Source organism: Grammomys surdaster, unplaced genomic scaffold (genome assembly GCF_004785775.1).
Source record: "Grammomys surdaster isolate TR1022 unplaced genomic scaffold, NIH_TR_1.0 136, whole genome shotgun sequence".
Classification (NCBI taxonomy): Eukaryota; Metazoa; Chordata; class Mammalia; order Rodentia; family Muridae; genus Grammomys; species Grammomys surdaster.
Window position 1 is genome coordinate 11,189,673 of NW_021604594.1, and position 14,945 is coordinate 11,204,617.

General features: G+C 49.0%; 2 protein-coding genes across 2 annotated transcripts in view; one reads left to right on the forward strand and one right to left on the reverse strand.

The window, feature by feature from the left end:
• Positions 1-2,827, forward strand: part of Cir1 (corepressor interacting with RBPJ, 1) — a 28,031-nt gene extending 25,204 nt beyond the window's left edge. Inside the window, exon 10 of the mRNA XM_028763010.1 lies at positions 546-2,827. Coding sequence (XP_028618843.1) covers positions 546-1,212 — 667 coding nt within the window. The 3' untranslated portion in view covers positions 1,213-2,827. The remainder of the gene's footprint in view (positions 1-545) is intronic.
• Positions 2,828-9,840: 7,013 nt separating this feature from the next.
• On the reverse strand, positions 9,841-13,728 carry Sp9 (Sp9 transcription factor). Its single transcript, XM_028763009.1, has 2 exons — positions 13,561-13,728; positions 9,841-12,505 (listed from the first exon to the last, which is right to left on the reverse strand). Exons 1-2 carry the CDS (start codon positions 13,579-13,581, stop codon positions 11,063-11,065), a joined length of 1,464 nt encoding a protein of 487 aa, XP_028618842.1. The 5' UTR covers positions 13,582-13,728; the 3' UTR covers positions 9,841-11,062.
• Positions 13,729-14,945: the final 1,217 nt, after the last annotated feature.

Below are 14,945 nucleotides of genomic sequence, written 5' to 3' on the forward strand. Positions count from 1 at the left end.
GGTTTGACTTTGATTTTTCAAGACAGGATTTCTCTCCAGCCCTGGTTTTCCTGGTACTCAATCTATAGACCAGACTGGCTTTGAACTCAAGAGACGTACCTGCTTCTGCCTCCTGATTGCTGAGATTAAAGTTGTGTACCACCACTGCTGGGCAATAATATTAATTAATATTTCTGCACTTAAAACATATACAAGATTGACGGTGCATAGGCCCAATTAATGCTACACATCTTTCCCAAATTTTCTTTAAATCAGAGAGGCATTTTATTTAGAATGCTAAGTAATTTCATGCTCTGACTCAATATGAATATTTTATCAAAAGGATAAGTGATTCCCATTGAAGTATAGTTAGGAAGTTGGCTTAATTTAAATTCTACTCAATGTCTACATGCCTGAATAATTTAAAAGGAAGAAAATGGTTTATCATGAAATAAAGTAAATAATGTGTTTAGTTGTGGACACCATTTTTAGTAGCAACTAAGAAGATGTAGTCTGTTGACAGTTTCTCTTTTGTTGATGAAAGAACTATTTCTTTCCAACTACAGGAAATTGGATAGACTTGAAAAGAAAAAAAAGAAAAAGAAAAGTGATAAGAAAAAGAAGAAGTTACAGAAGAGCAAAAATAAACACAAAAAACGTAAAAACAAATCTCCTTCCTCTTCCTCCTCCTCTTCCTCCTCCTCTTCCTCCTCCTCTTCCTCCTCCTCTTCCTCCTCTTCCTCGGAGACTTCAGATAGCAGCAGTGAGAGTGATAACAAAGCAAAGAAAAGAGAGAAAGAGAAGAGGAAGAAAAAGAAGAAAACCAAATGTTCTGGAAGTAAATCCAGTGACTGTAAGGAGGACAAGTCTAAGAACATGCTTTATGAAGAACTTTCTAGCAGCCATAGTGACAGGGGAACAGCCCAGGAAAAATTAAGGCTTCTAAAACAAGAGAGTTCTGGGGAGAATAGCACACGGGTCTATTTTGCTTCTGACCGGAAATCCAGAAGCCACAGGCACAGTCCAGAGAAAAAAGGGTCTGACAGAAACGGGGGAATCCGAAGTCGTAGCCGTGCTGAGAGCAGCAGGCGAAGCCGAAGCAGGAGTCCTTGCAGTCAGAAGCACGGGGAGGTGAGGAGCCGGCCACACCGGAGCCCTAGTGAAGAGCAGAAGGGAAGAAAGGGGACCGGAAGCCGTGGTGATGATGACCATAGAAGAGAGCGTGCGCGCTGAGCACCCAGGCGATAAAAGGAGCGGCAGCAGGCTCAACAGAGCTCCAGAGCAACCCCCTGGGCATCAAGACCATCTTTAGCAAGGGCTAACGTGCATATTGTTATCTAATAAAAAGAAGTCAGTTCATTTTCCATCTCTGTAAACTGTCATTTCAAGTCTTTAAGCACCGGTGTGCCACAAGCTTAAGTTTGCAGATATTTGTGGGGAATTTATTTAGGGTTTAAAGTGGTTTTGTTTTGGTTTTTGTTGTTGTTGCTGTTTTTTTGTTGGTAGTTGTTTCTTCTGCCTTGTACCAGATTTAAAATATATAAGTAATTCTGTGATTTTGTTGTTGTCTTGAAACACCATTAAAACAGTGACAGAATCTTGAATAATTATCAATTCAAATTTGTTATTTTAAGATTTGAATTTGCTTGAAGCAAAATGTAATCACTGTTGAAATTGACTAGGGCGAATAAAGCACTGGATATCGATCAGCATTTCCTTAAGACTTTAAAAGAGTATGATATTTATAAGTGGATATTCTGTTATTTGTCTATGTTGGCATACAGGATCACTTTAAACTTAACAGCTGTGAAAATAAGAATTCTGACATAGGTCTCACTAGGATAATAATGAAGGCATGAGTAGAATTGTCTTCCTTCTGAAAATTTATGTTGCCCAGTCTTGATGTCTGGCCCCCTTTTCTAACAAAAAGGACTCCCATGTGTCCATGTCCTGGGCTGGATCTGACCCTAACTCTGCATCCTCCTTTACTTGCTAAGGACCCTTGTGAGGATAGCAGGTCCCCCTGAGGGGCCCAGAATCATCCACATTGAGATCAACTGATTATCAACCTTAATTTTATCTGCACCTGTAACATATTCATGGCTTCGAGGGGTTAAAAACATATGTCTTTGGGGGACAGAGGGAGTGTTAGTCTACCTCCCTCCCACAGTAGCCTTTCCGGTTGACATTACAAGGTTTTTCTTCAGGAAGTAATACAAAGAAATAATATTACAAAGAAATAATGTAAACTAGATATATTGTATTTAGAGGTATATGCTGGGAGTAGGTTTCCTCTTTGAGACAGGGTCTTACCATCACCATGTAGCCCTTGCTAGCCTGAAACTCACTATGTAGACCAAGGCAATATACAAAGTGTTTTATTTTCTAACTTAGCTATAGATGTTGCCATATGTTCCGAAGGATTGATAAAAAAGAAAACTATGGAAAATTTTAATAAATTTTTAGATAATATGTAACTAATTTTTTTTGCATATTGTGAATTTCTTTTAAATCAGGGTTTTGTTTTTGTTTTTTTTTTAAGCATCTCTTGTCTAGTACAAAAATGATTTCGTTGGCCATCACAATTTCCAAGTTCTGTAAGAAAATAAATTTGGAAGGAGTTAAAACTATTCCATTTCTAGTACTTGTCTATGCACACCACAAACAGATGCCCTGTGATGTGGCTGCATCGACGATGTAAATAGTTCTTTGATTATGCATATGAAGGAAGCTAGAGAGGAACTGAACTCCTTCCCCATATCCTCTACTGTCTCGGCACACCTCACATCCTACTCCTTCACTTAGAAAAGCATGCATTTGAAATTGATAAAGGCTAATTTACACCGAGTTCATCAGTGTCGCTGTGATTATTTCCTGCCGTACACCTTTTTAGACTTTATAATTTTTGTAATGTCAAAACCTATGCAATACTTACTGCCTTAAAAGAGGGTTCCAAACCAATATAGTGTTCATGAAGAAAAACGTTGAAATGCATCCTATAATTAAGAATGAATTAAAGAAATACACTTTCTCATACTTTCGACTTTCACCAAAATGTGATACCACCCTTGACTTTGTAAGGTAGCCCCTACGTTTTTTATTTTAATCATTGATTTAATCCTTCCTGTTCAGAATATTAAGCCATAAGGGAATAATTTTAAAAGGTCTAATCGTACCCACCCAGTTCTGAGAGACATTTCCCAGTGGTTACAGATCATTTGCAGTTTAGGTTCGGGCCTTGGCCACCCACAGATGCTAGACAACCGCAATGGGCCTGCTCTGACTTACAGACAGAAGGGGAGGCATTCACACACACACACACAAAACATGAAACAACAGCCTTCCCTAACTCTGTCTGTGCTGATGATGCTGAGGGATGAGACCGAGCATGACCTTTAAAATACTAGGCTTCTAGTAAGTAGCCAAAGAAGAATCCTCTAAAATCAATGAATCCAAACGAAACTCCACAAATCCAGACATGAAATCATTCTTCTTACCCTCAATAGAGAAAATCTTTTAAATAAATCTGGGTACGCGTCGACATTTTTCCCCCCTCGGTGTGGACCTGTATGCAAAGGTACTGGACAAATTTTAAATTTTAGGGACATGTTCCAGTTCTCCCTAGCCTCCTTTAACACAACACTGACGTAATAATTCCTGTAGGAGGCACTGTCGATTTACAAATGACCAGGAAAAAGAGGGTTGTTAGATTGGGGTTTGTTTATCTGGATGTCTACATAGTAAATTAGTCATAATTTCTTTTAATAATTGCCCAAATAGGCAGAAGTTGCTGCGACATAGCGGCAGGAAGGCTCACCTTGCAATGTGACATGAATCTTGCCTGAATCATGCAGTTGGAATATGAAGAAAGCTTTGTATCTGAAAGGTTGTGGAGAGATCTTTCTTCCAGATGCTTCCATGAGGCCACAGGATCCGATCAGTACCGCTGTTGGAGCGGCCTTTCTCGATTTCAATCAAAATTTAGATCCGCACAGGCTATTTTTATGCTTCTGACCTAATGGCCAAGATGGTGGTGGCGGCCTCTCAGGAAGGCCACATCCTCCACACCCTGTGCTTACGACCGAGGAGCAAGCTAAACAAATACTTTCAATCTTGTTTGAGTGTTCTGAGAAGATAAATTTTACTAGTTACCACTTCCTGACAAGTGTTAACTGGCCTGCAGTGATGGCCTTTGCAGCAGGGTCAGATCTGAAAGTGCCCAGAGAGCTGAGTGCTTCCCTGACTTGAAGTTTCTACTACTTGGTTCCTAAGGCAGAAGAGGGAGCAGATAATTCTTATCACCTTCCTTCCCTCCTCACTTCACCTCACACTCAGCACCCCAGAGCCCCACAGTGTACCTCGTACTGTAAAGAAATGCGGACTGAGAAGGTCTGATTGCGATAGATTTAACCGAACTGCCCCTGAGTCGCCTACCGGTGACTGAAGACATGGAAAACTCTGGCCCTTGCTTGGCAGCGGCTTTGGGGTGCCGAGGCCTTCGGAATGGATCAGATCTCCAGTTGAAAGGGTATTGCACAGAACCCAAAGGAAGCAGAAGGCTGAGGGAGAATGATAGGCTGAGTCCTGATCAGGTGTCGCTAGGCCATCCTTAGATGCCAAGGCACCCAGCATTCTCTGGGACCTGTCCGGGATTCTCACCTGGCAACACAGCACACGGAGAGAAGCTGGGAATTTGGGGGCGCACAACAGCCCAGCTTCCTGTCCACAAGCGTTCCAGAAAGGGTCAGCTTAGCTCTTTGCATGGGTCCCCTGGCGCTGGCCCGCCGTGGCCCAAACCCAGCCAGAAGATACTCCCAGGCCCCTCGGCGAAGCTGCGAGCCAAGGAAGCTGCTCGGCGCCCTCGAGGACCTGGCCCTTGCAGCTCTATCCCTGCTGAAGCTTGCCCGGCCTCCCGCGTGTGTTCCCTGCGCGGGTCGCAGGGCGCGCTCGCCCGCCGTGGCTTGGAAGGCAAGAGAATTTTTCTGCTCGCTAGGGCTCCACAGGTGAAGACTGCGCTTCGGGAAGCCAATACTAATCTCTAGTTCCTGGCGCAAAAGAAGAAAATACCAACTCTCCTAGCAATCTACAAAAAGAAAGCGGACTGAGGGAGTCACACCCTATCCCTGCATTTCTTTCATCAATGAATCACCCACGAAGTGGCAAGATGCCTGCGAAACAATGCAAAACCCCCAGTGAATTTCCAAAGAAAAAGAAGGCTACCGTCTGGGAAAACCTACAGCTCAAACGTTAAGCTTTCCCGGATCCTGGCCAACTGACTCTGGAGGAATGTGTCCCCACGGACATTTAGAAACCTTAACTCGAGTTCCAAACACCGTACATATTCATACCAATAATATATGGGGAGGCAAGTCTGTATGTATTTACCTCATACATATTTCTATAAACTCCAGCGTCTGGAAAGGGTGGGGGGTAAATAGCACTGAACGGTTAAAATTATGGAGAAGGGATAATAACTGATTACTAATTTGAAAGTAAATAAACAGGTGACTTTTTCAGATCAAATTCCTCCTTGGATCGTTACAATAAATATCTCTGAAGGAAGCGCTCTATTTATGTTGTCATTGATTAATTCTTCACTACCTCATTTGATTTCGATTTAGAACGATTTGATTCTAATTTAATTAGCATGTAATTTGGATGTACATAATTACTGTAATTATGACATTCAGGTAAGGCAGCTTTAGGCTGAAAGGCAATTTCAAATTTTCTAGCAACCTACTTTGTACTGGGAAATGGACAAGGACTTTGCGCCCTGCTATCCAAGTAGTAATTAGCACATCTTTGAAATAGGCAGTGCGGCGGGGTTTGTATTAAAACAGCAAATACAAACCCAGCCTAGTACCCGCTACAAAGGTGGCTGTTGAGTTCCCAGAAGCGCGCTGCATTTTTCTGGCTTGAGTTTGGGGAGCCGGGCACCCCAGAACCTCATCTCCTTGCTTACAGCTTCGGCAGACTGCGTTTCTTTCCTCCTCGGGCGAACGCCGGGTTGGAAGGTGTCGCTTTTTAAATTAAAATACAATAACTGCTGAAGGGGGAGGGGAGAAAGTCGCTACAGCCGTCTAAAGCTTGTGGATGGGGGAGGGGTAGTGGACTAGGAAGAGGAGGGAAGGGGGCGGCGGGAGGCAGGGCGATGCACAGAGAAGAGAAAATTGGCCAACGCCCCCAACTGTTATCTCATTTCAGATTTGGGTTTCGCAAAGGCGAGGACAAAGGGGGTGGGTCTGTTCTGGGAGGGGGTGCGCACCCGTCGAGAGAGCCGGGGCGAGGGCTCTGGGGGCTCCTGGTCGCCCTCTGGAACCCGGCCGAGCTGTCCCGCCTCGGCTGCCCAGATGCCCGCTGCGCCCCTCTCAGAGCACTGAGGCCCTGCAGAGGTCTGTTGAGGTGCTCGGTGGGTCCAGGCAGGCCGTAGCTGTGTGACTCTGGGTTTCCCTTCTATCCTAGGGGTTCTGGAAACCTGAGGAGGTCTTGGTGACCTGGGTAGTCCAGGCAGACCCCATGGTCCCTCAGCCCTGGGTCCCAGGACGCTGGGAGAAGTGTGCGAGGCAAGCTGTGCCCACCGCGGGGTCTCTATCCAGGGTACACGTCGCTGCCGCTACCGACAACGCTCAGCGTTTTCATCTAGGAGTGCTGGAAGACCCTGAAATCGCCTAGGAAAGAATGCTAAAAAAAAACGAGACAATGAAAGAAAGCTGGGTCCAGGGCCAAGCGGGGTGGTAGTCTGTTTTGCTTGGATTTTTCAGTAAGTGTGTTCCAGAAATAATCCTCTTCCCTTGGAGCCATTGCTAGGCAATGTCCCCTCAAAACAGGGCTTGTCCCCAGCTAAAAAAACACAAAACCTCGCTTTTCTTTGCCTGATTCCCTGGGCTGTCGGAGTTCACGACAGAAGCAGGTCTCCAAGCGCTAAAAGCCAAGCGCCGGGCCGACAGCGCGGACTCCTATGCAGGAGCTCTAGATGGCGCCAGAGAGCCGCATTCGCCGTACGCCTCTTGGGGGAATCAAGAGCTACTGTCAAACATAAAAGCAAATCAGAGTTTTCAGTTTTTTTTAATGTGTTAAGAATGTTATTCCTTAAGAAAATTTGTAGCTAAATTATTCTCACTTAAAATAAACACTTAGTATACCAATTACACAAATGGGCGGGATTTATGTGAGATTTACTTCATCTGCATTTTTGTAGTGGAAGAGAGCCTTGGTGAATACAGATAATAGATGCAAATAAGATTAGAGTTAAAATAAATAAAGTTTCCATGTGAATAAAAAGAAATTCAATTTTACACGACTGGTGACGATTTGACGGAATGTCCAGACACGCGGTTCAGGTGCAAAATCTAATCTCATCCAAATGTTTTCAAACGTCCTTGAGGAAAGGGAAAAAAATTTTTTTCTACTTTTTTCCTCATCAGGTAGGACCCGGTGGGTCCTCCAAAGAGTGAGGGTAAATTATACCAAGAAAGAAAAATGCTAGGGAGGGTGTGGATTAGGGCCGGGTAGGCGCAGACCCAACAAACTTGGTCCTGGTTCATCTACTGCGAGGGAGCTGGAAACAAGAAATCCCTGGAAACTGGCTGAAACGAAATTGCATTTCCCCTCACCCCGGCGGGGGCGGGACTCCTGGACCCTGATCTCAGTCAGCCCCGGCTTCACAAAATTCACTTCCAGGCGGCAGCCCTCATTCCCAGCGTGGACTCCCCATCTACTCTACCCAGGACCCAGTTAGGCCCAAGCCGCGGGAATGCGGAGGTGGCCCCGGGGAGGCGCAGCCGCACCTCAACTGGGGACCCAGCTGGTATCCTCGGACCTCGCCTCGGGTGCACGCTCTCTTCCAATTGTTCGTCTTCGGTCGGTCACCACCTACTGAGGTCAAGGTCTCCCCGGGATGCCAAGAGCTGGGGGGCAAATGGGGCTGGAATTTTTCCCCTGGTGGGTGTCAGACAAGAGCACGGGACCCGGGTCCCTCTTGGCTCAGCTTGGAGCCCAAGATGTCTGGCTGGACACTGGGGTCTGGGCTGCCGCCCGCGGTTCACCGGAGCCGCGGTGATGGACGTTGGCTGACCCGCGGGGCAGAGGCAGCGCGCAGAGGCCTTGATCACTGGCCTGCGGAGGGAGCCCCTCCGGGAGCGAGACCTGCACAGCCAGGCCCTTTGATCTGCCTTTATTATCAACAAGAAACAAAGCTGCCTGGGACCGACGTTCCGGCGCCCTCATTCCTCAGGAACCCCCAGCACGCACTCACCTCCGCGCCTCCAGCCAGCAGACCCTAGACGCACGGGACTCCCTATGGGCCTCAGAGCCTCTGCCCCAAACCCCCAGAACAAGCGTACTCTGCCAGCTTCTCTCCAAGACCAGACCCAAACCCGAAGACGCCGTGGGTGTGGGGGTGCGGGGCGTCCCAGGCAGGAATGGATAAGCTGGGATTGAAAATGAGCGAAGAGAAGGAAACTAGGGAAGAAGAGCCACCAGAAAAGAGGAAGAAATCATTGAGCCTCGCGCTGCAGACTCCCCGCTGAGAACCTTCCTGCCTTGCTATTTGGCCCTTCAGAGCAGTTTTTGTTGACTGTTAATACCAATAATTTATTCTTTCCAAAGAATCAAAATCTTCATTCAAGTTTCCAAGGCCGGTAATAAAAAAAAAAAAGAGGGGAAAATTTATTGATGCTGACTTCCCTTGCAGTTTCTATTGTGTGAGAAGTCTTTTAGAAATATTTTTATTCTGTAAATATGTACTTTCTTTTCCAAACAAACATTTTTTTTCGAATTGCGAAATTGTCTCATTTACCAATTTTCCTTTCGTCATTCTCTCCCTTCTCCTTCTTTTAAACTGGGCCTGTTAAGTTGGTGGTCAGAAGACAAAGAGAGTGAAAATAATTTTCATTTCAATAATTGCCTTCTGGTCAATTTAACTGTGCCTTATTTTGAAAGAGACTGTCTAAATGAGATTCCTGTCCCAAATGTGTTCCCAGGCCTGATCCCAGCCTTTAATTATTCCTGAGTTTTTTTTCTTCAGAATAAGACGCCGCACTGAGTAATCACAAAGAAGGCAGAGAGCATCCTTGAACCTTTTCAGAAGCAGCCACTGATATTCAAATAACCTGCGAGGGCCATTTGACGGCGAGCGGACCTAGGCATTTCCAATTCACTATTTGCATAGATCAGCCGTCTTTGAAAAGGAAAGGAGCAGTTGTCTTCCATAACATTAAAAAGCCTAGTTATCAAATCAAGTGCTTAGTTTGGGGCTTTTAAAACGTTTACATTTTATCTCAGGTTGCCCTTTACCGTTTGACATGCAAATTTGGTGCAGTTAATTTAGACAATTAAAAAGATCTTCAAGGGAGCTTTGTCACAGAGAATATTTGGAGTTTTCCCTGTGGACCAGCTGAGATAAAGTTGGCCAGAACAAATGATGTCTAGGAGATTAATTAGATATTTGATAAGACATGAATCCCTAATAAGGGAATACAAGGCACAGGGGGCTGCTGTGTGCTCTAAGTCAAAATTAATAACATTTAACAAGATTTTCATTTAGGCATGAAATGTCTTTTCCGGGGTATTGACTCTAGCGATTTATTCCCCAGAGATGCCTCCCAACGACGTAGAGGGCCTTGGAAACTAAAAGATATTTTTTTTTCTAGAAAGCTTGGGGGGCGGGCCAGACACACACAGAGATTGTTTTAAAGTCAGTTTTAAAAAACAAGCCCACCAATTTTCTCTGAGCCCTCCGGGAGATGGGTAGGTACCTCCCCAGTTAAAACTGTCAAAAGACCTGGCTTTTAAAAAAGGCGATCCAAAGATTTAAAATGTCACCTTTTGCAAGCCCTCCCGTTAAGTAATACAACTACACAGTCTTAGAACCCGATTTAATTTATGCTGTTGATATACAAATAAATAATTTTGACTTCTCAAAAAATGTATGTGTGTTATGGCTTTTGTAACCCATATAAACTTCATTGTCTACAACTAACAGTAAGGGAATTTGTTTCCCAACTTAAAAAAAAAAGTTGATTCCACATTAAAGATTATTGAGGGGCAAACAGGATTTTTTTTTAAGGAGGAGTGTTGTTTAGAGTCCTTTAATAACACCAAAATGAAAATATGATGTCAAGATTCTCTTCATACAGATAAACGCATTTAATTTCTTTAGATGACCTTAACTTACGGGTTTGAGTGAAATGGTAACTCAACATTTTAAATATCTTTTACATATATACTGACTTTCACAAAGTGCATCAGAAAATTAAAAAGAAACTCCCTGAATTTCAGGAAATCACAAAAAAAACTATTCGGATGAACATTTACAAGAAAATAAAAGAGAACACAATCTTTTGAACCCTATTTATACAGATGTTATGAAATACAGAGAAACTGCTGCTAGACTTCCAGTTGAATATCTCACCTTAAGCCTTTTTTGATGCTTCCTTTTTTAGAAAAAAAAAGTCTCATTGTAAAGTAGACATCAAGCAGGACTTGGAGATTTTATATATAATATAATCCACACAAAGGGTCTGTTTTTATAGGTCTCGTTTGTTTTCATTCGAAAGTTCTGACAGTCCTTTGCTGAGTGGTAGCTAGTTTTTGTTTTTTTGTTTTTGAGAAAAGGACAGAGAAAGATGGGGGGCGGGAGTGGGCAGTGGGCAGTGGGGGGAGGGGGCATTTCTGTGTATTGCTCTTCTCTGGAGAAGTTTGTTCGAGTGGGTGCCTGTGAGTGCGCGCGCGGGAGTGTGCATTCTTGCCGTTGTGGGTCTCCGGGGTGTGTGTGTGTGTGAGAGAGAGTGTGTGTGTGTGTGTGGTTTTGAACCTGTACTTATGTCGGAGGATGGCTCGCTTTTGTTTCTGGACCTCGAGATCGATTCTCATCAGGGCGTAATGGGTGGAGGGCAACTCCGGCGCCGACAGCAAGCCACCGCCCGGGGTTCCGCGCTGCTCCACCTCGCGCCCAGCCTGGGCTCCGGGGGCGTCACTGGAGCCCCTGCCCTCCCGTGCGCCCACTCGCTCGCCCTCCGAACCTCTCGCTCGCTCGCTCGCTCTGGGTGTCTCTACTTGCTCGCTCGCGCCTCTCCGCCAATCTCTAGGAGTCGTTGGGACCGGTCCCAGCTTCCTTGCCTCCAGCCGAAGCCGCCGCTGCTGCCGCCGCCGCTGCAGCCGCCGCCGCCGCCGCCGCTGCAGCCGCCCGGGCTGCACTGACGCCGGAGTCGTGCAGGATGAGGTCCGGGGACTCGGAGCGGGGCGTCTCCAGGTTGCTGGCGTCCGTGTCACTGTCGCTGCCCTTTTTGCCCCCGCCGCCCCCGTTGTGCGTCTTAATGTGTTTGCTCAGGTGGTCGCTGCGCATGAATCGCTTGTTGCACACCGGACAGGCGAAGCGCTTCTCGCCGGTGTGAGTCCGCAGGTGCCGCTGCAGCTCGTCCGAGCGCGTGAAGCGCTTGCCGCAGAAGAGCCAGTTGCACACGAAGGGCCGCTCGCCCGTGTGCCAGCGCAGGTGCGCCTTCAGGTGCGACGTCTTGCCATACACCTTGCCGCAGCCCGGGATGTGACAGCTGTGCAGCCCCTTGCGTCGTAGGCTCGCCCCGGCCGGCCCCAGCCGCTCGGCCTCCTGGCAGTTGGGGCAGTCGCAGGTGGCACGGCCCGAGTAGCGACGGGCGGAGCGCGCCGAGCTGCCCCCGGCGGCGGCCGCCGCGGCGCCCGAGATCATAGCGCTGGCGGCCGCCGCGGCCACCGCGGCGCTGGAGTCCGAGTAGGAGGGCAGCACCGGCTTGAAGCCGTCCTGGGCCAGCAGGTGCTGGCTGGTGGAGAGCAGGTGCGAGGCGGCGGCGGCCGACGAGCCGAGGCCGGTGGAGCTGAAGGCCGAGTGCGTGAGCGAGCTGAAGTCGGGGTTGTAGGTGCCTAGCTGCGAGTGCAGCGAGGCCTGGGGGGCGCCCGAGTGCAGCGAGCTCTGCAGCCCCCCGGCGGGGTTCTGCACTTCCAGCCAGGACCCGGGGCTGCTGTGCACGTCCCACCACGACGACGCCGCGCCGTTGGTCACCTCGCCCGCTGCCAGCGTCGAGTGGAAGCCCGACTTGTACCACGATTCGTACGGGTGCGCCATGCCCACGCGCGGGTACAGACCGTCGGCCGCCGTCGTGTGCACCTTGGAGATGAAGGCCGACTGGCCGCCCGCCTCCTGCGGGGACACCCCGGCCGCCGCCGCCGCCGCCGCTGCCGAGTTGGAGAAAAGGCCGCCGTAGTCGCTGCTGAAGGCGGACGACGTGGGGGACGTGGAGGCCAGGCAGAAGGCGCTGTTGGCGGCTCCCGAGCCACCCGCCAGGCTGCCCGAGCCGCGGCCGCCCGTGGCCACAGCGAAGCCCGAGAGGCTGGAGCCGAGGTTGCAGCTGGACGACGAGCGCTTCCAGGGGTGGAAGCCGCCTTTGGCGAAGGCGCTGGACTCGGGCAGTGTCGTCAGGGGGCTCGTGTTGCCGATCTTGTTGCAGGTCGCCGCCAGCATGGCCAACGGGGTCGTTCCGAAGCGTGGCTCTTCCTGGAGTGGGTGGGGTGAGGGAGGGAGCGAGGAGGAGGAGAAGGAGGAGGAGGAGGGCAGGAAGAAGTGGGGGAAGACACAAAGTGCACCGGTGAGCAGCCTCGTTCCCCCGCGCCGGTCCCGGAGGGCCCTGGCACCCCGGCTCGCACCTCCTCCCCACGCGCTGGCGGGGGACGCGCCGCGCCCCGCGCAGGACAGAGGCGATCACAAGCGAGGAGGAAAGTTGTTCTTCGATGAGATTATAGATCAGAGATGCCTCGGTTTCCTCCACCTCGTTCGCTGCCACCCTTGTCTAGAATCAGACTTGGGTTGACGCCATAAGCCCGCTCTTCTCCCAGAAGCCCCCAAGTCGCCCTTCCGGGTGTAGCACGAAGGTAAACACACACAAGCAATAGCGGGTGAGGGCAGGGGGGCGGCCAAAAAAGCCACCCAGGGCTGGGAGGAACTTAGAACACTCGTTTTGAATGAGTGGCTACAACTTGGCTATTTTCTCTTATAGTTCAAAAACGTAGTGTTGATATTTACACACACACACACACACACACACACGATTACAAAAAGAATCCAAGTACAAGCGGCCCACTGACGGTTTTCGAAGTCAAGGGCAAACTGGGGAGCTACGCTAATGTAAATGTTTATTAATGTAACTGCATGGCCTGCAAAACAAGACTTTCCAGAAAACATTGTAATGTAATGCAACAATCCCCAAAGCAAGTGGCGGGGGAGAGGGGGCGATGTTAAAACCAAGAAGGGAAGAAAAGAAACATTCGGCTTGGCCTCAAAAACCAATTAAAAGGGAACTTGCTTAAGAAATTCTTTTCTTGCAAAGGCAAAGGTCCCAGGCTCCAATAACTTGAAAAGATCAGTTCCGGAAATGTAGAAAATGCTAAAAGGAAACTAGAGCTGTGGTCTAGCAACAGTTTCTTGAGAGCTTCTGACCCAGAGAAGTCATAAGAAAACTAAAAACCAAAAACCAAAAAACCAAAAACCAACAACAACAAACAAAACAAAACAAAAATGAGCAAAGGCTTTGCGGCCAGCGCTATTTTACTTACCCCAAGTATAGACGTGGCCATAGCAGGTCTTTGGGCTGCGCGGCGAGTCCGGGAGCGGTGTTAAAGCCTGGCGGCTGCTGGGAATCAAGATTCAGGTCCCGCGCGGCTCCCGCGTCCCGCGCTCGCGCCGAGCGGACTCTGGGCTCCCGCCGGCAAAACTCAGCCTAAGTGCGAGGAGCACCCGCTTTGAAGTGCCGCTGGCTGCGCCTCTCGCCCAATGAGGGCGCAGGCAGAGCAGACGGGAGCTGCCCCGCAGCCAATCAGACGCTCCGAGGGGCCCGAGCCCGGGCTCCTGGCGCGTGCCAGTCAAGTCTGCGGGCGTGGGTGGGAGGGGGGCGGGCTAGGGACAGAAGAAATTACAGTGCAATTAAAAATTTACACACACTCACGTACCAAGCCAGGTTTAAGTACCGTTGAGACCAAGCCGCAAGCCCCCCCACTACCACCCTGGCCACCTCAAGACGTTGCTAGTTAGGGCTAACAGTCTTCAATCCCCACTTGTGGGAAAGAAGCAGAAGAGGTGGGGACACCCCGGCCTAGGGCACAAGTGGAAATGGTCTGCGTTCACTTTGTGTGTATACGTTGTTGCTGCGAAGAACTTCAGCTTGTAGCCATCACTCTTGCTATGGATTGGATCCTTGTCGTGCTCGTTTTCCCAGTTTCCTGTTCCCACCGTATTCGGGTTTTTTTTATGCTCAGAGTCCTATTGAGCAGAGGGCGCAAAGGACAGCTGGGCCTCTCCAGGCAGGTCTACACCCACAGACTTGTTGGGAGAGCCCAAAGCCTGCTGCATCCCGCCATTTCCCTCCAGCGGTCTAAGTGACTTCCTAATTGTCGCTCTGGCCTCTGACCCGGGGGGTAATACAAGTGCCTATCACGCCAGAAGCTTCTGGTGGTAATTGAGGGCACCCTTTGTACGGCTTCGCCAGCGCCTTAGATACCAGGTTAACCCAGTTGTCAAATATGACTAAACAGTGGGACGTGCTGATTATCTGCCAGGTTTTGCTGGGGGCTGGCGTGGGGGTGGGAAGCATCAGCCCATACAACACTCTGCACGAAGCCGCTTATTTTCACATTGTAACAACTTTGGAAACGGAGACCGGCGCGAGCCGCGTCCGCCCCCCGCCGCCACCCCCGCTGAAGCTGCAGCTTGCTCCGCTGTTTGTTTAACCCGGTGGAGATTTGCATGTCGGATTTCAGGTTGAAGTCGAATTTTAGGGGATGTTTATAGAGTCATTTTTCTTGCTTCAGATCCAAACTATCTCCACTGCAGACTGCCAGGGCCTAGAAACTCCGTCTTCAGGGCCAAGGAACTCCAGAGGTAGGCTCATCCTCAGCAGGCACCCTGCTGTCACAGACTTCGGAGGACCTCTCCGGAACCTTCA

What these genes read in the sequence shown, in the direction of transcription:
- Sp9 (XM_028763009.1), bottom strand. Translation starts at nt 13,581, where the DNA reads ATGGCCACGTCTATACTTGGG. An exon ending in TGGCCACGTCTATACTTGGG is followed by an intron (nt 12,506 to 13,560) that starts GTAAGTAAAATA and finishes CACCCACTCCAG; the next exon opens with GAAGAGCCACGCTTCGGAAC.